The sequence below is a fragment of the Vanacampus margaritifer genome, chromosome 2 (assembly GCF_051991255.1).
Source record: "Vanacampus margaritifer isolate UIUO_Vmar chromosome 2, RoL_Vmar_1.0, whole genome shotgun sequence".
Taxonomy (NCBI): Eukaryota; Metazoa; Chordata; class Actinopteri; order Syngnathiformes; family Syngnathidae; genus Vanacampus; species Vanacampus margaritifer.
This window is the reverse complement of record NC_135433.1, coordinates 14,986,541-15,012,292: the sequence shown is the minus strand read 5'-3', so window position 1 is coordinate 15,012,292 and position 25,752 is coordinate 14,986,541. Positions and strand designations below refer to the sequence as shown.

Here is a 25,752-nt window from a genome sequence, read left to right as displayed (position 1 = left end):
CAGAATTTAGCTTTTTCTTAAAGCCATGTAACAAATTTGCACTTCATGTATAATTGAGTAACATCCACAGTTGGTATTTAAATGTGTAAGCAGCAGTGGAAGCCTCTCTATATACTATATACCAGCATTTAAAAATAACAGTGTCGTGGCCATGGTGAGTGACATGAGTAGCGTCGGGTTGCTGTGTTGATGCGGGTGGACAAGCTGCGCAAATGTGCGCCTGCTTTCGGGCTCATGTTACGTGGAGGCACGGGGGCGCTACACCGGGGAGGGACCGCAAGGAGCCCTCCCTCCCTCCCTATCCTCTCTTCTTTCTTTCTCCCTCCCTGCCTCTCTTTCTCACTCCGCTACTTTCGTCGGCGGCGCTCTTGGGTTCTTTTCGGGCCAGAGCGAGTCCGCGGAGGCACCTGGCCGCAAGCAGCGAGTCGCTTCCAAGCCAAGCAGTCAGGAAGCGAGCGTCTCCTGGCCACCATGTTGGCCAGCTGCGGCAAGTCACCGGTTACCTCCGCCAGGGAGCCCAGAGCCAAAGTGGCCGAGAAGACCACGGATCCCATTCGGAAGCTCGGTAAGTCACCTTAATTATTATTAATCCCTTGTTACGCTGTCAGCACCGTACATTTTCAAACTGTTCTGTGAACTTATTAATACGCCACCCTCCTTACAAATGTTTTAGGGGGTCTTTTTGTGCACGTTTTTGATGTGACTCCCGTTTGTGCAAATATTGAGTGAAAAAGAGCAAAGAGCACATATGAGAGACCACCTGAACACGTTGAAATGTTATACATGGTTTGCCTTACATAACCTTTTTAACACAGGCTTTCCAACAAAAAAGGTTGAAAAAGGAGACATTACAAATGTTTGCAGCAGTCTGTAAACATCAGACAATTTCATTTTTCCATTTTGCAATCATCATCATCAAAGACAAACTAGTTGAGCATTGAATTCTTTGGAGACTTGAAATTGTCTTTGGTGTTGACAGACATGATTTTTTTTCTTCAATTTTCTTGTTCATTTTAATGTCTCTCATTAAAAGTGTATCGAGTGACTTACACAAAAGTAAACATGGAATGCCTCAAAGCACCGTTTTGGTTTTTAGCGATTTACGAATTTATGAAGTCATATTGGTCACTATCAAGAAAACCTTTGAAAAATATCGTCCATCGGTTCTTTAATTCAACTCTCATGAGCTGATTTTGTTGTTGTTGATATATTGGTCCAAACTAGTGTTAATTTCGTCTACGAAAACTAAACAAAAATAATTTTGTCAACACACATTTTTCACCAGACTAAACTTGACTAAACCCCTCATTAATAAACAATAACTGGGACTAAATAAATATGTATTTTCGTCGACTAATGAAGACGAGATGAAAATGTACTTCACTTAATAAAAACTGGACTAAAATCTATGGACATTTTAGTTCATAAACAAAAATGTGATGAAAATGTTGTGCTTTTGTAAAATCTTGTCTCTCCTAATCTGTCACTGTGACACTGTCATGTGACACACCCCCTTTCAAATCTGCAGCTAGCGAGTGCAACATGCGACATGGGACAGACAGGAGGTGGATTCATGGTCAAAGGTAAAAAATAAAATAAAATAAATAATAGTTATAACATTAATGCAACGGCTATAATGTTCAACAATAATGTTAATCCGACCGTTAACTAATGTTGGCTAACTTGCTAACTCGTAGCATGGCGCCGTAGTAGCCACTTGTTGATATACTGTTAACAAAAGTGGGGAAAAAATTAAACTAATAGAAATAGTTCAAATGAATTTTTGACGCCTATAGCCGTCAATGGCAGTGAATGAGTTCAAATGAGGAAAAAAGGGCAGTGTGTTAAAAAAAAAAAGTTTGATAAATTCTTGGAATACAAAAAAAATATTTAATGTTGTTTTAAAAAAAAAAAAGTATGGCAACTTTTGATGAACGTCTTGTGAAAACTCTAAATAGCTTTTACTTGAACACATTTGAGGATGCTAAATTGTCTGGTGTTTACTAAATGTGTTAAAGTTGTCTGACATTTCACAAACTTGTATTGTAAACGTGTCTTTTATGTTGACAAAACATCTACGGCATGGTAAGTTCTTTAAAAATCACCCCCCCCCCCCAAAAAAAAATATACGTATGTGATGGTCTTTGAAGAAGTTTTACAAATCTGTCAAGTAAATTGTTTTTGCTGACAAACACGGTTCATCTTCTGTTGTTGTTTTTTTATAAACATCAAAATGCAAAATAGTCCCAAATTAAGCCAACGCAACATTGAAATGTCTTCATCAATAAATGATGATGGTTGGTCTCTGAGACAAACAGGTGGTCTCATAAATATTGTTTTATGTCATGCAGCAATGTCGTAACCATAGGCTGCGAAGTGCACATTTCATTGAGGCTAATACAACACAGGAAGCCCTCATTTAATGAGCTGCCGTGTAATGAGCACCATAATCGAATGGGCAGTATGTGTGTGTGGGCGTGGGCCGGTTTAAACGGAAGAAGGGGGGGGGGGGGTGTTTTTATTCCTCTGATTTCACCATTTACACACCCACCCAACATGCAAGCCCACCCACTTAAAATAGACACCTGCTTAGCTACAACAGCACTTGTGAAGACCCCCCTGCGGAGTGGCTGGATGTCCAAATATCCTTTTAGGAACATGTGTTGTTGTAGTCATGGGGGCAACACTTTTATTTGAACGCAAACACAGAATACGCTGGCAGCCAGTCAGGTTATGGAGTTACACAAAGATGACTAATCTGCAAAATACAGTATAGACGATATAAAGGCTGTTCATTGTCAAACTGTACTGTTAGTTTGAACCTTCTCAGCGGTCACACAAGTACAAAAACAAGTTAAACGCTTAAAGGTGGGGTCTTTAGTTTTGTCAGTTTGTGTTTGTAAACAACCAATTCAAAACGGACTCCTCCCATGGCTCAACCACCCACTCTTCTCGTCAACATTGCACCTGCCTTCAGCGACGCGCCCCCCGCTCTGTGATTGGCTGGAGGGGTAAACCTCGACTTTCCGCCCACAAACGTCCCTCTCATGGCAAAACACAACAAAAATGGCGAAATACAGGCTGGGGTGGGGATGGATGTTGTCAAAATCAACCACCACACATGAACTCATTCACTGCCATCGACGGCTATAGACGTCCAAAATTCATTTGAACTATTTCTATTAGTTACACATTTTTTTTCTCCCATTTTTGTTAACAAGAGTATGAAAGCCTAGAATTTTTTTGTACATTTAGAACAGATATAAAAAAATTGTGATTAATCGTGAGTTAACTAGTGAAGTCATGCGATTAATTACGATTACAAATTTTAATCACCTGATGCCCCTCATTTAATTCTTAATAATCTTTCTATTTTTATTTTTTTTTTATAATCTTTTTTTTTTTTTTTTTTTTATTTTAAGAAAAGATTATTAAAATTAGGGGCGTCAGGCCATTACAATTTTTAATCGTAATTAATCACATGACTCACGATTAATCACAAATTGTATGTCTGTTCTAAATGTACAAAAAAATTCTAGGCTTTCATACTCTTGTTAACAAAAATGGGGGGGGAAAAAAAGTGTAACTAATAGAAATAGTTCAAATTAGTTTTTGACGTCTGTAGCCGTCAATGGCAGTGAATGAGTTAACAGAAATCCAGAGGTGTTGAAGGATTTTATGTGTATACATCTAATATTTATGAAGTGTTTATTTCTGAGTGAAAACTAAAGAGCTCACCTTTAATAGTAAAAACATATGCCACATTAACTTTTGTGAGAATTGACACATTTTCTCCATTAACTGTTATACTCATGTAAGCATCAAAGGCAATTCGATCGTTGAACTTCATGAACTTGCATAAAAACTTAGAAAGACAGTTAGTTTGTCTTTTTCAATGAACCCAACATGTTCAATGTATTTTGTAAACAGCAAAGACAGCCGTCAAGGAACTTAACATACTTGTTTTAAAAATAAGTGTTCACTGAACGTAGAATAGTTTTTGTAAACATCAATGACAATGTATTCTTGAATGGACTCGATTGAAAATGTTGAGATTTGTCTTCACCAATGAACTGTAAACATCAAAGACAGTTTAGCCTTCAAACGACTTAATTGCAAAGACATTTTAGTTTAGCCTCTTCAATTAACTTGCATATGTTTTTGTAACGCACAAAATAAATTATTCTTCAATCATCTAAACATACTTGTTCGTAAACATCAAAGACACATTTGTCTTCAAGGAACTTGACATACTTGCTTGAAAATCCTGAAGACAATTTGACTTCTTCAAAAAACTTGATGTGTTTTTTGTGAACCTTCAAGTTTAACTGAGCGATACCGTGACCCGCTTTTTCGTGGTTCGAACCAGGCCATTTCAAAATAAAATACCGCCCAAGGGTTAAGCCATCAAATAAGTTTACACTTGTGTTACAATAATCAAAGACAGTTTAGCATCTCCAATTTGCTTTGACATACTTAATTTTGAGTTAAAGTTTGAAGACAGTTTAATCTTCATGTTATTTAAACAGTGAAGACGATTTAGAGTCCTATGCAGCTCGTCAGTGGACGCAGCGACTGCCAGCATAAGATGGAGTTTTATGCAAACAGCTATTGTGGGTTTAGCTACCGTCTGTATGCGTGTGTGTGACCTCGGAGTCGCTGGCTCCTCTCACAGAATGTGGAATGTAGTGGATAATAAAAAACAATATCCAGCCGGTGGATTCATTTGTCACAAATCCAATGTGCTGGCCATCTTCTTCCTTGAACTTTGACACGCCTTTTCCAAGCTAGTGATATGACTCAAGTGAGTGTTCAAGTCTCCGGTAATAATCGAGAGTTCACACTGAGTCACGTGCCAGTCACTTTGACTTTACAAATGAAAACTCACATGCTCAGTAACTCAACCTCATTCATCTGTTTCAAACACCTCGTCGGAATATGAAAGCCATACAAATAATCTCCTTTTTGTTACCCATAACAAACCTTGAAATTCCCGGGATCATTAAAGGATTATTTTATCATTTTATAATCTCTTATTTTATCTTGTATCATCTCATCAGGAATCATCAAGAATTAGAATCTTTAACACATGTAACATATTTTTCAATCTTCAATGATGTTAAGATCCATGTTGTTGTAACATCAATCATCATTCCATGTAAAGACAGCTGGAGGGTATTCATAAGGACTTAAAGCAACACTAAGGAACATTCAATTTACGTTGATTATGGCGCCGCGAAGACCACATTTCTCATAAGGACAAGCGCATTGCGTCATTTTTGAGCTCACAACATTCAAATTGACTTCCGTCTTTGTAACAAATGGGGGGAGTGACGTATGCCATAAAGCAGTCCGCGCATTTATTTTTATTTTTTGTGTAGCAGTGTTCCTACCATTTTCCTCAAAATTGTTTAGTGCCAGTAAAAATGATACAGACCTCCTCAGGCCATGGCAAAGGTACCATTCAACTAGTTTTAGGTCAATGTTTCATCAGAAGAGTTATGAAAATATTTTATTATGGTTGAAAAATTCCCTAGTGCTACTTTAACATACTGTTTTTGCAAACATCAAAGATGATTTAGAGTCTTCGGACAACCTGACAACATATTAAAAGGTCCAACAAGGCCATTTGAAGTAGGGCCCGCTGAAGGACTTGAAAACTAAAATGTCCCCAGACCCCCTCCCCTTGATTTGAATATTCCCTTGGCTCAGACTTCCTCAGGCCGTCCTCCAGACCGGACTTAAGCCAGACGGACAGCTGCCCTACTTTCTCGCCCGCCGCGTCTCACGCATGCCCAAGTGCCACGGCAGCGGTATCAGCGACACCTTTAATTCGTCTATATTTACGCAAGTGTGCGATCCTTTGGCTCGCCGGCTCCGATGGCGCTCCTTATCCCAAAGGAAACCTGAACCGGGCCCCGGGCTGCGCTGCTCCGGGCTGCGCTCATGCTCTTACTCATGCACACCCGGTGATGTTTTTCCTCTCTCGCATTGATCAGCCTGCTTTGGATATGCCAGTGCGGTTGCTAGCCAGCCGGCATGTCTAAGAGGGGAGGGGGGAAGAGGGGGGCACAACGAGAGAGATTTTTTGCACCCGAGCATGAAAATAAAGACCCCTTAGCTCTTCTGCCTCAACAGCGCACCCACCCCTCCGTTTCACGCTCTTTTCAAGGGTAGCAGCCCATAGGAATCTGTTTAAAGGGACAGAGAGGGGAGAGGGAGGGGGGTGGGCGGTGGGTGAGAGAGAAAGAGAGACCTACGCACAATCCACATTTACTTGATTTAAGCAATGGTTCCTCTCATCAGTTCTCTATTGTAAGCAGCGCCTTGCACGGTAGAACTGAATAAAATGACTAGAAATGATATACCAATAAAAGTTAATCCCAAACTCATTCACTGCCAATACAGTAAAAAAGGATATTTGACGTCAATAGTCGTCAATGGCAGTGAATGAGTAAGAATCGACCTGTTTTATGGGTAATGCGATCGTGTCTCTCACTCGTTTGCATACTAACGGCCACCTTTCGCAGTAGAAATAAACAAAAGAACTAGAAATAATCCACTAAAATGACACTAGCATTCGCTTGCACAAAATGGACCCGTGCTATAATTGATCAGATTTATTAATCTCTCATTAATTAGTGATGATAATTACAATTTTTGTGCAATCTCACCCATTATTCATGATATACAGCCACCTTCTACAATAGAAATATATGCAATGACTAGAAACAGGTTCAGTCAATGATATGTCATATGATTCATATGATAGGCCAATCTCATTTCACCAGTTGTTTGTAGCACCAACCACCATGCACAGTCAAAAAATAAATATAATGAATAGAAATAACCCAAAATGTCCATTACATTATTTGGCAAAAAATAAATAAGTATATATATATATAAATATATATATATATATATATATATTTTTTTAACTCAAATTTAGAAAATACTAATCAGTAAACTTGTACATGTACACTGTAAGATTTGTATGAAAATGTATTTATTTATCTGAAAATTCAGGCTTATCACTGAGCCACTGCATTTAACAAACAGGTTGCAGCATGTTTGAACAACTCTGAAATAAAATATTAAGGCTTAATGTTCCATTAATATAACATTATTCCATGCTTAATGTGTGAATTCTAACCCTAAGTAAGATGTTTTGTTGAATATTCCTATTAAAAAAAATATGTTTAAAAATCGATTCGGCCGCATATCGAATCGATTTGAGAATTGCGCGCTGTAATATCGCGATATATTGCCAAATAGATTTTTTTTCTAACACCCCTAATATATATATATATATATATATATATATATATATATATATATATATATATATATATATATATATATATATATATACCTATCCTATGAATAATGCCATTGCTCCTCTTGCCAATTGATGATGATCGTTGATGATAACTGCCACGGTTCACATAAGTGAATGAACCCAACAACTGGAAATAATCCACACAGGAAGGCCATCTTTAACATGAGTAGGATCAGTACAAATGTCCTGTAATCAATGCAATCACAACTGTGGCCAGTTGTTCATGCTAAATAGACAGAATAGCGGCTAGTGAGAAACGCAGTGTTTAAACTCAGGCCGTGGCCGTTAGGGCAGCTGAACACTGCTGTCAATGACCTGCAAGTTAATGTGGGAATGCCTCGCATGTGGTAACTAACAGCTTGAGCCAAAAGCCCGGCAAAGGGGGACGGGGGGAGGGGGGGACTTCTTTGTGTTCAACAGGGCAAAGAAAAAGCGGAGGGAGTGCGCTTATTTCTATTAGGCCCCCCCAAAAGCAGTTGGTGTAATTAAAGCGTTAGAATTCAGTTCTCTCAGCTTCACACAAATCTAGGTAAGACGAAGGGAGTAATGTGACATGGGATCGCTCTGGAAAGACTCGGGATCTTTTCCTTTTGTCCTCGCCGCCATTCACGCCGGCAAACGGAGCGGCCATGCATAGCCGAAAAGCAGCGGCCCTCCTTAAGCGAAGCTACTGGCAAACACTTGCTAAAAATGCAGCCTCTCTCAACACGGGATGTGTTAAAAAAAAAAATTAAAAAAAACGATAAAGAAAGTTCACAGTGTGTGTTTTGAACCTTTGGAATGAAAGCTGCGTAAACACTCCAGTTCCAAAATCCGATAACAAAGACCCCATTGTAGGGACCACACTGTAGCATTTAAGGTGGAACCCAATCCGGTCCAGCACCAGAAGAAGAGTTTTCCCATAGGGAATCACCTTTTATTAGTTTATTATTTAGTTGCAGGGTCAACTCGTTGCAGGCAATTTGAAGCAGACTCTGAACTGTCACACAAGTGTAAAAATAAGTCGAATGCTGCTCATAGAAAAGCGTGCTGTGTATAGTCACCCTTAACTCTGATGAAGACTTGCAAACGTGCACTCTGCTCTTCCTTATCTGTTAGTGCATATACCTTACTGTAGTAGTCTTTTCAATCAGTTATTCAGTATTAATTAAATTGCATTTATTTTCATTCAGTTGTTTTGCATCTAATAATATTATAGGATATTATTTATTCATTTGTTATTCTTTCCACTTCCTTATCTACTAATACAATCACGTCATTATTTTATTCATTTATTTGTCATAATTTACTCATTTTTAAAAGAATAATTGTAATTTAATCTTCTTCTTTATTTAACAATGTTGTTTTTTCCATTTTATTATTAGAATTATTATATTAGCTTTTTTTTTAAACTATGTTACTTTCATTTAATTCTGTTTTTGATTCAGAAGTATATTATTAATTTGTGCATTTTGTTACCTTTAATTATGTTTTTTAACTGTTCAATTTGTATTATTATTTTATTCATTTATAAATAACTATTTATTCATTTTAAAAAGAGTAATTTAAGTTTGTTCGTTATCTAATAATATGATATTTCTATTTTATTATTATTATTATTTTATTTTATTACCATGTTACTTTTTATTTAATTCTGTTCTTAATCTAGAAGTATTATATTATTTATTTGTATATTTTGTTACCTTTAATTATGTTCTTTAATTGTTCCATGCAATATTATGCAATCTATTTATTATTGTTTTTGTTAATTAACTAAAATAATAATAATTTGCTCATAATATAGTAACTTATTAAAAACTGATCATCTACTTGTTTATTTTAGTAATTTTCCCCGGCACAAAAGTTACGATGCACCCGTTTTTAGGCGGAGTGCAGTCTACTTTGTGTTACCAAACTGCCAGATGCGCAGGGGGCGTGGCATCTGTATGCGCCGGAATTTCCAGAGAGGCGCAGCATGGCCCAAAAACAAGGTCGACTACACTTGGCCTGGTACGAAAATTGAGATGGGCACATTTTTACGCCGAGTGCACATGCGCCCGTCAATGAACATAGAACCCTTAATTTGTCCATACTGTATATTTATTATTGTTATCATATAATTTTCAAATAATATATTTCTAATTTAATTAAGTTATTTGCACTATTTTTTCTATAAAAAAAAATTACATTACATTACATTAAGTAAGTTCCTGTCCTGTGGTTATCATCACTTTTTCTACCTTTGGGGGAGAAAAAAACATGAAAAAGCAATTGTGGAGTTGCTGCTTTTGATGTTGATATTTTTGTTTTCATCCATCACTTTCTCCCGTATCGTGGTTGCGAAACAACGTCCTCTTTATCCCAATCCTCTCCTTTTTTTTTCCCAATTAAATTTTTTGCGTATGGAGTTTTATCCGTGATTACATTTCCATGCGTGGAGGCAGTAGTCGTTTATCCAGAGTAGAAGTTGGCGACTGAAAGCTCTTCTCCAGCCCTACTTTTTCTTGGCCGGCTCCCGTGCCGCCGGAGACAAATAAATCTGCATACAATAGTGAATGATTTACACTTGTCGGCCGTGTGTTTTGTGGCCATTTCTAGCGTGTCCACGCTGAAACTGTGGTGACATAAATGTGTGTTTTTTCCTCTCGGCGGCCAAAAAGGGCTGGTTTTGTGGCACCCTGCTCCTGCACAAAGACATGCTATAATATCTGCACAAAAAAGTCTTTATAGCACTCCAGTTAGGGGATAAACACAGTCAACACTTATGAAATGCGATGTGTAAGTTTGCTGACATTTGTGACTGTGTGTTTGTTTTTTTAGGCCTAAATGTGAACATTGTCTCTCTTTAAATCCACTTTGTAAAACAAATATGATGAGACCTCGCCTCCCCACCCTTTTCTGCTGCTGGGTGATCAATGTTAGCCAAATGCTGTTACGCGACTAACTTTTCATGTGTATATGTGTGTGTTTGAGGTCTGCTGGACAACGAGGACGTGCGCGTGATGATGCGGGGCTCCAACATGGTGAAAGTTCGCTCCCCGAGGTGGCAGAAGAGCCGAAACCTGCGCCTGCTGGAGGACGGGCTCACAGTGTGGTGCGAGTCGTCCAAGAGCTCCCGCAAGGCCAAAGCCCGTCAGACGTGTGAGTACACCAATCACCATACGCAACATAAATAAACACGACGATGAGAAATGCCGAGGAAGCTGGGTTTCTGCGTGCCCTCTTTTTCACACGATTCGGTTTTGAATGAGTTTAGTCATCGATATTTTGTACTGGTTTTCGTACAAAAACAAAACCCAAGTTGTGAAGGAAAGTTCAGCAGACATAAGCCTTGATTAGCAACTACAGGCAATAAGCCTCCCGGTATGCTCGGCAACACTCAAGCAGCATCAACGTAACACATCAACGTAACGCATAAAAAATCGTCCATCCATCCATTATCTACCACTTATCCGGGGTCGAGTCGCAGGGGCAGCAGCTTTAACAGCAAAGCCCAAACTTCCCTCTCCCCAGCCACTTCAAACAGCTCCAGCCGAGAGACAAAGTCTCTCCAGCGTGTCCTGGGTCGTCCCCGGGGCCTCCCGCCGATGGGACATGCCCTGAACACCTCACAAGGGAGGCATCCAGGAGGCATCTGAAACAGACGCCCGAGCCACCTCACCTGGCCCCTCTCAACGCGGAGGAGCAGCGGCTCGACTCTGAGTCCCTCCCGGATGACCGAGCAGACACTGCACCGATCCGCCTGTCGATCTCCCGCTCCATCCTACCCTCACTCGTGAACAAGACCCCACGATACCTGAACTCCTCCACTTGGGGCAGGACCTCATCTCCGACCCGGAGAGGGCACTCCGCCCTTTTCTGACTGAGGACCATGGTCTTGGACTTGGAAGTGCTTATTTTCATCCCAACCGCTTCACACTCGGCTGCGAACCGCTCCAGTGAGAGTTGAAGATCATGGCTTGACGAAGCCAATAGTACCACATGATCTGCAAAAAGCAGAGACGCAATGTTGAGGCCACCAAACTGGACCCTCTCAACGCCTCGGCTGCGCCTAGAAATTCTGTTGTATGTCGGTGGATTTGAGGAGGTCTTTGACGTATTCTCCCCACGACTCACGACGTCCTGAGTCAAGGTTAGCAGCACACCAGCTCCACTATACACAATGGTAATGGTGCACTGCTTTCCTCTCCTGAGACGCCGGATGGTGGACCAGAATTTCCTCAAAGTCGTCCGGAAGTCATTTTCCACGACCCCACCGAACTCCTCCCACACCCGAATTTTTGCCTCAGTGACCACTGAAGCCGCTTTCCGCATGGCCAGCTGCCAAAAATCAGTCCTTCAAAATAAAAGCATCTAGTGTAATGACAGAGTCACCACACTTTCTGAAAGTGTTTTTATTTTGAAGGCCTCATTTTGACAGGATGTATTTTGTTGATGTTTGCCTGAGCGTTGCTAAGCCGACCGGAAGGCTTGTTTTAGCCTTGAGTTTTTAATGAAAGCTTGTATTGTGGAAAATGCCTTGCCATCAGTAGACCCCCTTTGACACAATCCTACAGAATTTCCAAATGCCAGCCTCTTGATAACGAAAGCGAAAAAAATGAAGAGAGAACTTTTTAGCAGACTTTTTGGAGCGGACTAATTAACGAAAACTGAGGTAGGCCTACTCCAGGAAACCACTGCAAGCTTGTTTCCACACAAGCAATATATGTGCCATTTAAATAATGCATTTTGTTAGTTATTTATGGTAACCTCCACTTTTAACAATATAACTTAATACAAGTACTAGAAACAATCCACCAATTCGAAAAAAGTCCACGGCAAGATCCCTCACTCAATGTACATGTCATAACTAATGCAATGCCACCTATGACCTGTAGGCTGTTATTCAAGATAACCTGCTTGCTGTGGGAGTTCAGTACGCCCCTTAGAGCAGGGGGAGGAAGCGGGCTCGAGGAGCGGTCCGGAAAAAGGGAGAATGGAAAGCACTCATGCATAAGAATAGCCCGGCGACAATGAAAAGGTTTTCACGCTGAGGAAACTGAAGCCATATCAGAAGAGGTGAAAGGGGATTTGCACAACAGGGGAAGAGTGTAAAGGTGTACCTAATCAAGTGTCCAGTGACAAAATTGCAGTGAGCCATGGTCGCTGATGATTTGTCGCCATAAACAGCGGTCCCCCTCGCATACTCGCTCTTCAACACTCATGGATTCATCTGCTTGCAGATTTGTTTTGTCTTTGATATCAGAGCATATTTGAACGCATCCCGAGAGATGAGCTCGTCTCACCACACCAGATATTTGGCTAGGTGTGATGTGACATCTGCATTCCGGCACGTCGGCTCGATGTGACACTTTCCGCACACGCACTCACACGCTACTTTTGTCACAACCGCGTCAAAAAACATGACGATTAAATGAAAGGTAATTTTTGAAGATGTTCCATTGGATCAGGGGAGAGAATGTGGATGTGTGATTTTCTAATATTTTTGTGACAAAAATGAAGTAATATACAGTTTTTAGTGTTGAAATTTACTGCATTTTTCACATCATATTATGTGGCAAAATATTGTTCGTATGGATGGATTTTGCAATTTTGTGATAAAATGTGTGCAAAAACAAGTATTGTGTCAAATAATGTGTTTTAGTATATATTATATAATGTAATTACATATGGTAAAATACGTCATTTTCATGGCAAAATGCTTTATTTAAAATTAGTTTTTTTTAGCAGAATACTTCACTTTTTAATTGTTGGTGTCGTATAAGGCTGCTGATACCAGCCCTAATACTAAAAAGAAGAAAAACAGAAGTTATTCTTGCCTGTAGTTTGCACCACTGTGGTGGTTGTCAGAAAGAAAGGTTTGTTCACAATTATTTGACATTCTGTTAACTGAAATGACATGTATAAAAAGTGGAGTAGCATGCTCAAGAGTGAATATTTGCACTGGAATTGGTCTGAAAAAAAACAACATCTAAAACATCATTAGTTTTAATGTTTTGTTTGAATTTTTTTACATTGCATTTTGTTGCTAAATATTATGATTTCCTGGAATACTATGTTTATTTTGCAACAAGATTAATGACAAAAAACGACAGTACCTTAACTTCCTGTAGACATTCCAGTACTTTTATCCATATAGTGTCTACCTCTGTGTGCGTGCGTGTGCGTGTGCGACCAAACGAGGTGTAGAACAGCAGAATGTGAAGCAAAGCACATGCTATCTGGCGTCAAGTCACTATGTGACTAGTGGAATTTATGATACCCTAAAAATTCCTTTGACACCTGAATCTCAAATATTTATTTCTGCCCTGTCTTATTTTTACTTCCAGCCAAGAAGCTACCGTATGTGGCACATGCGTAATGTCATTCTGACTCCTCCGTCTCCAGTTGCGGTGACCGAAGTAGAGTGCGTGCGCGAGGGCTGCCAGTCGGAGGCGCTGCGCCGGATCTCGGGCTCGGTGCCGGAGAGCCACTGCTTCACGGTGGTCTTCCGCGGGGCCCGCAAGAGCCTGGACCTGCTGTGCCCGTGCGAGGACGAGGCGCAGCGTTGGGTGCGAGGTCTGCGCACCCTGAAGGAGCGCGTCGCCAACATGACGCAGAAGGAGAAACTGGACCAATATCCTTTGGAAATGGAGCATAGATTCAATCATAGCAGCATAGCATCTTCAGAGACCCTCTAAAGGGAATTGAGAGATTTGTTTCTACGTAAATATGTGACTCACTAGTAGTTATTGGGCATATTTGCGAGTTTCTTAATAATACTTGGTCCATTTCTGTCCCTACATCGTGAAGTTTGCTAGCTAGCTATGCTTTTGGACGCCACAATTTAAAGAATAGCTCGGTGATGTTCAAATTCCCAAGCAAGGAGAAGACATCCTGGACGAGCCTGCTGCCTCTTGTCAGAAGGATGCGGTTTGGTGGAGGGCCCAAATGCAGGGAGGAAAAACAGCCAGGCAAGGATGCAGTTAAGGAAGCACAAAAAGGGACTTTAATTTCTAGAAAACAAAAAGCGAGCTCCAAATTGCAAGGTAAAACAAAACAAAACATGGGGGGGGGGGGGCAACAAGGCAAAAACGGGCAGCATGACATGAGGAATAGACAATGAACCAGCACAGACAGAGGGGAGACAGGAGACTAAACACACAGACGCTAATGACACAACAAGACACACCTGGGGCAAGACACAAGTGGCTGAGGGCACTGATTGGTTGACACGAGGAAGGGCAGGATTACACTTAACCAGACCAAGGGAGACACAAGGACAACAGAACCCAAACATGACACCTCTCCACTCGCCAAAAGAAGCCTGTCAGCTCACGAGCTAGCTTGTGGCTAGCATCTCTCGTAGCAGAACCGGTGGGTTATATTCGAGCCCCTGACCGCCTTGACTGAACATATTTGCTCAAAACTGTCATTATTTGTAGGCACAAGGAAGATGCTAAATGAAATAGCATCAATTGTTCGCAGTTGTAGATGTGTTTTTTTTAATTGGCAGTTGGCAAATGAGTGGGATGTGGTTTCAGCGTTCACAGTATTTGTGAGCAAAGAAAATGGCTTGATTTTTCACAATTTTGAAGTGTAATATATACCTTTTTTTTTTTAAATCAAATTTGGCATGGTTATCAACAACAATCTTCTCTGGTGCAATACATTTATTTTCACATATAGCAACTTTAACCTCTCACTTTTTTTCTTTTTTAGAAGCATCTCCATCTTTTCATGGGCACTAGCCTGTAGCTTAGATTTTTTAAAAATGTTATGTTATTGAATGGCATTATCAGTTCCTTCTGTTTCAGTATAGTACATATTGTTATTATCCTCATACTACATGCATACAAGTTAACTACAAGGACACCTTGCTCATGTTTTCCTATTGTTTCAAGCTATAAATCAATAGAAATGGTCTGCATTGGTAATTTTTTGGAATCATATTGTGACAGTTAGCTAAAAAGGACTTATGCAATTATGCGATTAGGCTAATGAAGTTTGACATCCCTACCTTCAAGCCAAGGGTCAGTAAGATTTAGTGTTTGCATTCTACAAGTTCATGATCATTTGAGCTGTCTTTTCTGTCTGAACCACATTTTCTGAGTGTCTTCCTTAACCCCCCTCCCTTCCACTTGGATCCGTGGCTACTTGCGGCGAGCGGATCAGAACCAGGACGGCAAGATGAGCTACGACGAAGTCCGCCGGCTGCTGCAGATGATCAACATCGACTTGAGTGAGCAGTACGCTCGCTCTTTGTTCAAGGTCAGGGGGGATTCCATCCATATTGGAGCCTGTTTAGCTTACAGTGTCCACACACTCTGCATTACAGCTGTTAGTTTTTGCTGTATGTTCCTTCCTAATGCTGGAATGTGATCTGCATCCCCTCCTTAGAGATTCTTGATGTACACAGCTGTGGAAATGCTTTCTCAATGGGGAATCGGGATCACGCCCTTCCAAAAACAACAACTAAACAAAAGCATCACATTTTGTTTTTTACCCTCTTTGGGCTCCAAGAAGCCCACCTAGGACTGACTAGATCATGTTTTCACAATGTTTCGGTTGTAGACCTCAATTAGAAATATGAATCCTTCCCAGGATGGCTACCTTGCACAACTGAAATAAATATTACACAAAGTCCAAAAGAATTCCATTGCATGGACAAAGCACGCATCCCATTATGAATGCCATTGCACCTCTCACAACTTATACATGATAACAACCAGCCGGCACAATAGAAAGGACAATAAACAATATCCGATTTCTTATACATAAACAGAGGTGCGACCGGTCCGGGGACAGCCGTCTGGACCACAACGAGATCGAAGAGTTCTGCCGGGAGCTGCTGCGCCGGCCCGAGCTGGACGCCGTCTTCCGCCACTACTCCAGCAACGGCTGCGTGCTGTCCACCGCCGAGCTGCGAGACTTCCTGGGAGACCAGGGAGAGGACGCCAGCCTGGCCCATGCGCAGACACTCATCGGCACCTACGAGCTCAACGACTGGGGTGGGTCAAAAGTTGAAGAAAATGAAATAAAGGAAGAAAATTAACAGTGTATTTGTTTTAAACAATGTTTCATAGTTATCATTTTGATCTTCACAATCCGTGCTTTAACATGTTGAGTAATGTTGTCATTGGGATTGCAGCTCAGAGGAATCAGTTCATGACCCAGAACGGCTTCACTATGTACATGCTGTCGCGGGAGAACGACGTGTTGAACCCGGAGCACGCCCGAGTCTATCAGGACATGAGCCGGCCCCTGGCTCATTACTTCATCTCCACCTCGCATAACACCTACCTCACCAAGGACCAAGTGACCAGCGCCAGCAGCACCGAGCCCTACATCAGGTACTCACAGTAATCTCATTTTTGTAGACTGGAAACTACAAAATGAGACTTAAAAAATTAAAAATATATATATATTATTGTGTGTGTGAGGGCTTTAATTCAAGGCTGCCGCTGCGTGGAGCTGGACTGTTGGGACGGAGATAAAGGCGAGCCGGTCATCTACCACGGTCACACGCTCACCTCCAAAGTGCCTTTCAAGGAGGTCATTGTCACCATCGCACAGTATGCCTTCAAGGTGAAACCACACATCACAGTGTTTCCAATTTCCAAGTATCTGATTTTTTTTTTTTAATTAAATAGGGTTAAAAAAAAATATATATATATATATATATATATATATACAGTATAGATTTTTCACATATTAACTCATTCACTGCCATTGACGGCTATAGAGGTCAAAAATCCATTTAACTATTTCGATTAGTTTAACATTTTTCCCACTTTTGTTAACAACACCTAGAATTTTTATTATTATTGTACATTTAGAACAGATATAAAATTTGTGATTAATCATGAGTTAACTAGTGGAGTCATGCTATTAATTATGATTAAAAATTTAACCGCCTGACGCCCCTAATTTGTAATAATCTTTTCTTAAAAGAAAATAAAAAAATAAAATAATTAAAATTACTTTAAAAAAAGATAATTAAAAATTAGGAATTTTTCATAATGAATTCCATGACTTAACTCACGATCAATCACAAATTTTATATCTGTTCTAAATAAATATTTTTTTTTCTCGGTTTTCATACTCTTGTTGACGTCTATAGCCGTCAATGGCAGTGAATGAGTTAATTAATTTCATTTCTATGAGTTCTTGTAAATCAATGCATATATTTATTTATATTTTTACATATTTTTTATATTGGTATATTTTTAATTACATTATCCCAAAAATAATGATCTGTTATGGGGGTGTATATCAGACCAAATTCTAAAATATTAGAAGAAATATATAAATACCCCCCCAAAAAAATGCACAAAATTTTGAAAAAATAACACGTTTGAACAAAAAATGTAATGCTATTTAGAATTAATATAGTACAAAAATCACCCAAACAACAAAACTAAAATATTATAAATAATAGACAAACAGAAAATAATAGAAAGCATTACAAAGTACTGGATAAGAAATACACAATAAAATTAATACGGGGAAAAAATCTAATATTTGGAAAACAAAAACAGAAAAAGTACAAAAATATGCAATAAAAATTATTAAAATAGTACAAAATATTAGGGGGAAAAATAAAAAAGATACACAATGTTATACAAAAATTCACTCCAACCAAATATAATGTCACTATATTAGAGAAATAATACACATATTTGAAAAATAATTACATAAAAGTAAAATATTGGGTAAAAAAAAATCTGCTCAGTCCCCCCCCCAAAAAAAACTTAAATACTAAAACAAACATTTTATTTAAAAAACAAATATTAAGAACCACCTCCCCAACTATTTTAGAAAATGTTGCAAATTATATCAGTCTTTTCTTTTTTGCTGCTACTTGAAATTAAAGTCAAGTAATTGTTTAACTATGTTAGGATTTCTCTAAATTTGTTATTGCTTTCAAATTGACCTATACAAAACTGACAAGTGCTTGAGTTTGATTTGTGTGAAGCTCATACAAATAACTCTGAAGAAATTTCCTTAAATGTAGAGTATATTGTCAAAATATTTCTGAAGTGTTGAGTTTGTCCACCAGGCGTCTCCATACCCTCTGATCTTGTCCCTGGAGAACCATTGCTCTGTGGAGCAGCAAGTGGTCATGGCCAAACACCTCTGCACCATCCTGGGCAACAAGCTGCTCAACAAGCCCATCAGTGGCCATGCGCTCAAGGACCTGCCCTCACCCGAAGTATCAACCGCACACTCACGCTAAAACCAAAACCAAACATCCATCAAATTGTGGTCCTAATGGTGGTCCTTGCAGGAGCTGAGGGGACGTATACTGGTGAAAGGGAAGAAGCAAATCCCTCAGCTGGGCCAGCTGGCCAAGAACGGAAGCTACGGCAGCTTCTCCTCAAGCTCTGAGGATGAGCAAACGGTCGGAAACAAGAGCACGCCCAAGAAGGACCCAGCCAAGGTCAGAAAAGAAGACTTTTTTTCTTTTTTTACCTCTACCAGGGAAAATATCTTCTTGTCACTTTTGTTGTTGTTGCTGTAACAGTTTCCAAATTTCTTCTTAATTTTGGGGGGAAACATGACGACAAATTTGAAACAAACAGAAAAAAAAATAACACTAGATATTAGATTACAATACACAAATATTGGAAACAAGTAAAAAGTACTATAAAATATTGTAGAAAAAAAGAACACTATGATAATATTTCAGAAATAAAACATACATTAATAAAGAATACAGAATTATTAGAGGTGAAATTCCAGCCGTTTTACCTCTACTAAGGAAGTGGTCTTCTTCTGTATGGATTTCCAGTTATGTTTCCACAGATATTTTCAAAAAATATTTGAAAACTATCGATGATAATAATATAAAAAAGGACTAAAAATAAATGTTATTGTTATTATTAAATGTTAAAAATACACACAATATACAAAATGTAAACGACATTAGAAAGAAATGAATTTAAAATTGTAACAATGCTAGAAAAATACTCTTAGTAAAAATACAAAAAACATTGTCAAAATAATATTAGAAAATTATAGACAAGAGGGAATAAAAATACCAAAACATTTAAACTGTAAAAAAAAAAAAAAAAAATAGGTGAAAATAAAAAATTTGAAAGAAATACAAAAATATTTAACACACAATCTCAATCTTCTAAAATCTAACTGAAAATATTAGAAATAATATACAAATATATGTATGTTTTTTAAGGCAAATAGAGAATCATTAAAGAACAAAACATGAACAAATACAAAACGGTTACACGCAAAATATAATAAAAAAATATGATGACAAAAATATAAATTCTGAATAAACAGAACATTTATAAAATATGCTATAGATGAAAAATATTATAAACAGCTGTAAAAATGTTAGGCAAAACTACAAAAATATTGGGCATAAAATACAGTGATTTTACCTTCACTAAACTTGGTGGTTGGTTGGGAATGTTTGTCCGTTTGTGTGCTGTAGCCACAGTTGCCTAAAATGTAACAGTGATAGGACGTCAACAAGGCCTACAGCCCTAAAAATACCTTCCTAACAATTCCAATCCAGCGCCATCTGCTGGATCCTCAGCGTAATGTCTGGTAATGTTTTCTAGTGAATGTGCTCCCCGTTTTCAGGTGAGCTCCAAACTGAGCGTGGAGCTGTCAGAGTTGGTGGTCTACTGCCGCAGCGTCCCCTTCTGCGGTTTCACAAACGTGGGTGAAAAGCCACCAGATGAAATGTCCTCCTTCTCTGAGAACGACGCCCTGAAAATCATCAAAGATTCGGGTACCAAGTATATCTTTACTGTAACGTGGCTACGATACCGTAACCCTTGCTCTTTTGTATAAGTGTGTATTTGCTAATTTTTCAGGGAAGCTTTTTGTGAGACACAACAGCAGGCAGCTGAGCCGGATCTACCCCTCCGGACAGCGCCTGCAGTCGTCCAACTTCAATCCACAGGAAATGTGGAACGCTGGCTGCCAGATGGGTAAGCACGGCAATTCCGAAGGCTTTTGGGGTAAATCCGGACATGGGGTCAGACCATTCCCAACAACAGCACCACTCGTTCGTGTTGTGCAGCAAAGATGGCGAAAGTACACACACGCGAAAGTACACACACTCGTGTACAAACAGACTTAGGTAAAAGTAAAAGCTTACTTAAAATGATTTTTTTTTTTCAATACCGCTTTTCACTTCACTAATCTTGCCAAGTAAAATAAAAAACTGCAATGTACTTTAAAGGGATACTTGACTCATTGAGCCATTTTCAGCAGTGAAAAGTTAATATTTTGTCCAGAATTAATTTGACAACTTCATTATTTTTCATGTATACTGTAATTAATACCTTTACAAACTCATTGTGCCACTTGTTGTCGACTGAAGATGACATCACCTGTGCTGAGGAAACGGGTAACGACCAATCATTTTTCAACCTTTTTTTTGGCTTTGGTCAGCAAACTGAGCCATAATTGGTCGTTACCTGTTTCCTCAGCACAGGTGACGTCATCTTCAGTCGACAGTAAGTGGCACAATGAGTTTGTAAAGGTATTAATTGTTATAATTAAGTTTAAAAAAATTACTGCTGAAAATGGCTCAATAAGTCAAGTATCCCTTTAAGTTTAAAATGAAGAATTATTTTTTACAGTATGCTCAATTGTATATAGTTCTCATTTTGATAAGATGGTGCAGTGAAAAAAACTTGTTGCACACAAAATAGTTTCCCCTTTTGTTGACTTTAAAAGTGCTCATACTGAGGGAAAAAAAAAAAGATAACTACTAGCGCTAGCCTGGATTTTATGCTAACAAATCTTCCAAAAGCTTTTAGTTTTTGAACAGAGCAACAACAACAAAAAAGCTAATCTAGCTAATGATAACAATTGAAAAATACACTTAACTGTATGTTTTGGTTTTTAGATATATTTTTTTTTTACAGCAAAAGAAAAAAAAACGCATTCACCCCAAATCATTTTTGGATCCGACAACACCAAGTTTCTTAAATAAGGCCATGGATGGGGAATATCTCGTCTCTTTCATTCTGTTGCATCATCGACATTAATGTTCCCATGTTTGTGTTTTATATTGCCAGTTTTTTTTTTTTACTTTAAAAGACTTAGTGGACTTTAAACATTAACATTTCTCTGCTGATGTGTTTTTCTGTATCGTGACAGCTACAAAGGGTGGAAAAGTTCAAATTTTGGTAACAAAAGAGTATTTGTACTTTGTTCCTTTCAACCACTGCTGTGTAGTGGCTTTAAACTTCCAGACCCCCGGTGAGCAGATGGACCTGAACCAGGGCCGCTTTCTTCCCAATGGCCATTGCGGCTACATCCTAAAACCAGGCTTCCTGTGCAGCGGCGACTCCGACTTCAACCCGGAGAACACGGGCGGGGGTCCCGGTCACATCCCCACCCAGCTGACAATACGAGTAAGTACACTCAGTAATGATACGGTCTTATAAATGTCTTGAATGGGTTTATATAAAGTTTTTTTTTTTTTTGTAGGTGATATCAGCACAGCAGCTTCCCAAAATCAACACGGACAAAGCCAGCTCTATTGTGGACCCGCAAGTGTGGGTGGAGATTCACGGTGTGGCCATCGACAACACCAGAGACAAAACACACCGCATTGACAACAATGGTACTTCCTTCCTTCCGTCGTTTTTTTATTTACAACTATTTCGAATTGCCACTGATAGTGATGCACCGAATCTGCTCTTCAGGCTTCAACCCCCGATGGGACTGCACGCTCGACTTTCAGCTTCAGGTGCCAGAGCTGGCGCTGGTGCGCTTCGTTGTCGAGGACCATGACCACACGGCTAAGAACGACTTTGTGGGACAGTTCGCCTTACCCTTCACCAGCTTGCGTACAGGTACACTGCTACCTCAGATGACGAGTTTTTCAAGTTACGAGCTGTCGTTTGGTGGATTAAAAAATAATAATAATTGCCTTGCGTTGTTAGCTCAAAATTGCATCATGAGCAAGTTTTAGATGTGGCTGGAGTGACGTAGAGAAAAAAAATGAAACAATTAAATTAATTAACCATTAAATTACAGTTAACCCCCTCATATTTGCGGTTTGGCATTCCCAAATTCACCAGATTATTTTTTTTGGGGGGGGGGGTTATGTTATTCACTGTCAATTTTGACCTATTCGCCTACAATGCAACGCGTTAATGCTGGCTGCCATTTCGAGTAACGAGCAAGCTCATGTTACTGTATCTACAATAGTAGTCAGATTAAAGTTATTACTCAAAGTTTTAGCGCATTACTTTGTGACAATACATACAGTAGTTCACATAATATACAACCGTCAAATGTCTATCTGCAGGGAAGACAATAGCAGACGATTGTCATGACAAATGCAGCCACTGCATGCCATGCATGTGCAATAAAGTATTGGCCCAAAGTAGTTATCATTTGGGTTAAGCAAAGTTGTCGACGTCTGCTGAAAGTACGTGTAATATAATTTATGTTTAGAACCAAGTAATCCGTAAAGTAATTCCATTATGGGGCTGGGTGAAAAAACAATTAAGCAATATTTAATAGATTTTCCTTTTTATAGTCTGATATTGATTCGTAAAACAATTCGTAAAATCAATTAGTTTAATGTTTTTACCCATTTATTTATTAGAAAATTTGAATTTTAAAGGCCTTCTTTGTGTCTTGCTGTTTTCTTGAAATTTACTGTTCACAGCCATTTCAAAGTATTTACTAACATTTAAAAAAGTCCCAACTTATTGTCCTTAAGACAATTCAGAATCGTATTCATTTTTATTTACAATGATTAAATTGCAATTGTGTAGACAAAAGTAGTGCTTTGCGGCCATCATGTGGCACCTTGGTGCCAAGAAACTAGTGTACGTAAACTTATAAACGCACAGTATGATGAGAAAAAGGCTTAATGCCCAGAAAATGCAAAGAACTGTGGCAATTGTTTTGAAATGTTCAGAGGTTGAAGTTGACATGAATAAAGACGTGCATGTTAATTTGGGTGATATAATTTTTGTGTCATTAAGCAACATTTAACTTTTGTACATATACAGTTGCGATCATATAACGCAAGGGTATGTAAACTTCCAAACACAACTGCACCTGTATATTGAAATGAGTTGAGGAGCTCCATTTAGAAAAAGAAATAGTGTTTTGCTGCCATCTTGTGGCATCTAGGTGTCAAGGAACTATGTTGAACTGCATTTAGAAACTTCATTTGGACAAAAGTAGTGATGAATAATTTCAAGCGGTTCACTATGTGAGTGAGGAATGACTGCTCTACATCATCAAGACATAGTTGTTTACTCATCTTTGATCATCTGTTCTCAGGTTACCGACACGTCCACCTGCTGAAGGCCGACGGGTCCCGGCTGGCCCCCGCCACGCTCTTCATCCACGTCAAAGTGTCCCGCAGAGGCGTTCCAATCAAACACGTGTGTGAAAGTACGCCGAACCCCAAGCGGAAAGTGTAAACCTCTTAAGTGAGACCTTAGTCAGGGGTGGGCAAATTTTAGTGCTCAAAGGCCACACTAGATTTTTAAAACGGACAGATGGGCCAAATCATAATTATATATATTTTTTTCAGTTTAATCATTTATTTTCATTTAATTTTTTTATTATTTTGAATGAATTTAATTTTAATAAATTTAACTCATTCACTGCCATTGACACCTATAAACGTCAAAAAATCATTTGAACTATTTCTATTAGTTTAACATTTTTTCTCCACTTTTGTTAACAAGAGATAGGAAAACCTAGACTTCCTTTTTACTAATCTTTCGTTTTTTGAAAAAAGAAAAATTATTAAAAATTCAGGGCGTCAGGCGATTAAAATTTTCAATTGTAATTAATCACATGACTTCAATAGTTAACTCACGATTAATCACAAATTTAATATCTGTTCCAAATGTACTATAAATTTTTTCCTAGGTCTTCATACTCTTGTTAACAAAAGTGGAAAAAAGTTTTAAACTAATATGAATAGTTCAAATGAATTTTTGACGTCTAGAGCCGTCAATGGCAGTGAATGAGTTAATTACCAATAAGTAACCTAATAGCTAAAAAAAATATATACCAACCAATTTTCAAGAGGAAAAAAAGCAAATTTAATGCAACAAATATTGCCCATCCCTGCCATACTCGAGCACTTCCTGTCAAACCCCCGCCTCCCCAACTAAAGATTCCTTAATATGATCACAAAGAAGCACTAATGAAGTACTAGAACAAACAAACAAACTAAATAATCAAACTTACTGTACTTTGGCACTTTTAATGTCTTTTAATGTTTTTTTACCTCAACAACTTGAACTTAAAATGACAACAATAAGCAGTATTACATTAACAACAGATGTTTACGTGTGTCCTAATAAGAACTTTATCTCCTACATGCTAGATTTCACATAAGCTCACAAAAGGAGATGAGTCAATTAATCGTTTTGACTTGGAGACCAGTGGTCTATTTCTTTGTTTCTTGTCATCTTTGTTGCCAAAATAGAGTAAATGAATTGGCTGATTGTTAAAGTTAAACCTTTCAGTATTATATTTTTTTTTTTCGTAGTTTAACAGGTCAATTTATGCAGTGGTCTATTTATTGTGACTAATAAATTTATGACAAATTAATAAATAGTCTACTAGCACTGTTATATATATATATATATATATATATATATATATATATATATATATATATATATATATATATATATATATATATATATATATATATATATAACGCAAAGTCATTAATATTGAGGGATAATTCTGTATTTATCATTGTTTTGTTTTTGTTTTTTAATAAAGTGCTGGTTGTCCTTTAACTTTCTAATGCAACCTGTAGTCTGTGAAGTGCCAATAAAGTTTTAATAAAGTAATTTTTGTGTGTCTCATTCCCAGAGGGATTTCACAGTGCATAAATATGCCAAGAGTTCCGAGTTTCACATAATATTTTCCACCGCCTGAAGGCAACACATAATTGAGTTAGTTTGCCATATAGTGTAGTAAGAACCATTCAAAAATATTCAAACTTTGTACCCTTTTGCACTTTGAATGTATTTTAATATGTTTACAGCCACAACTTGAACTTAAAATAACAAAATCAAGCAGTATTATTGCCAAGAATTCTGATGTTTTCATCACATTTCCCCCGTGAAGGCAACATAATTGATTTGTAAAGGTACTTTTTGCTGACCATGGTGCTTTCCACATGCTGGACCTCGAAACACCTAACAATTTAAAGGCCTTTATTGACAAAAAAATCTAGTCACGGGTTTCCTTTCGGTTAATTAAAGACCAACTGGCTGTTCACATGGCTCCAATTCCACACAGTGATTTCCCCTCTTAAATGTTATTTTTTTCATGCTGTTCCCTAATAATTGTTTTTAATTAAAATTGTGTCTTTAATGAAACCATGCATGTTTTTAGACGAAAAAGCCGAAATTAGCTCAAGACGCAACATTACAAACAGGCATTCACCACTGACACTTTAAGCAAAA

The 25,752-nt window shown here is 38.4% G+C and overlaps 1 protein-coding gene across 2 annotated transcripts; it reads left to right on the top strand.

The window, feature by feature from the left end:
• Window positions 1-322: 322 nt before the first annotated feature.
• Window positions 323-25,131, top strand: plcd3a (phospholipase C, delta 3a). 2 transcript variants are annotated; one of them, XM_077558815.1, is made up of 15 exons: window positions 323-565; window positions 10,292-10,459; window positions 13,706-13,934; window positions 15,439-15,568; window positions 16,083-16,308; window positions 16,449-16,650; window positions 16,741-16,885; window positions 18,360-18,512; window positions 18,588-18,740; window positions 19,907-20,057; window positions 20,143-20,259; window positions 21,518-21,696; window positions 21,773-21,908; window positions 21,991-22,140; window positions 23,591-25,131. In XM_077558815.1, exons 1-15 carry the CDS (start codon window positions 472-474, stop codon window positions 23,731-23,733), a joined length of 2,376 nt encoding a protein of 791 aa, XP_077414941.1. In that variant the 5' UTR covers window positions 323-471; the 3' UTR covers window positions 23,734-25,131. The 2 variants fall into 2 exon arrangements, with proteins under 2 accessions (XP_077414941.1, XP_077414942.1); XM_077558816.1 differs by lacking the exon at window positions 323-565 and having other exon boundaries at window positions 10,325-10,459; window positions 13,648-13,934.
• Window positions 25,132-25,752: the final 621 nt, after the last annotated feature.

What these genes read in the sequence shown, in the direction of transcription:
- plcd3a (XM_077558815.1), top strand. Translation starts at nt 472, where the DNA reads ATGTTGGCCAGCTGCGGCAAGTCACCGGTTACCTCCGCCAGGGAGCCC. An exon ending in AGCACCGAGCCCTACATCAG is followed by an intron (nt 16,651 to 16,740) that starts GTACTCACAGTA and finishes TGTGTGTGTGAG; the next exon opens with GGCTTTAATTCAAGGCTGCC. An exon ending in GAAAATCATCAAAGATTCGG is followed by an intron (nt 20,058 to 20,142) that starts GTACCAAGTATA and finishes CTAATTTTTCAG; the next exon opens with GGAAGCTTTTTGTGAGACAC.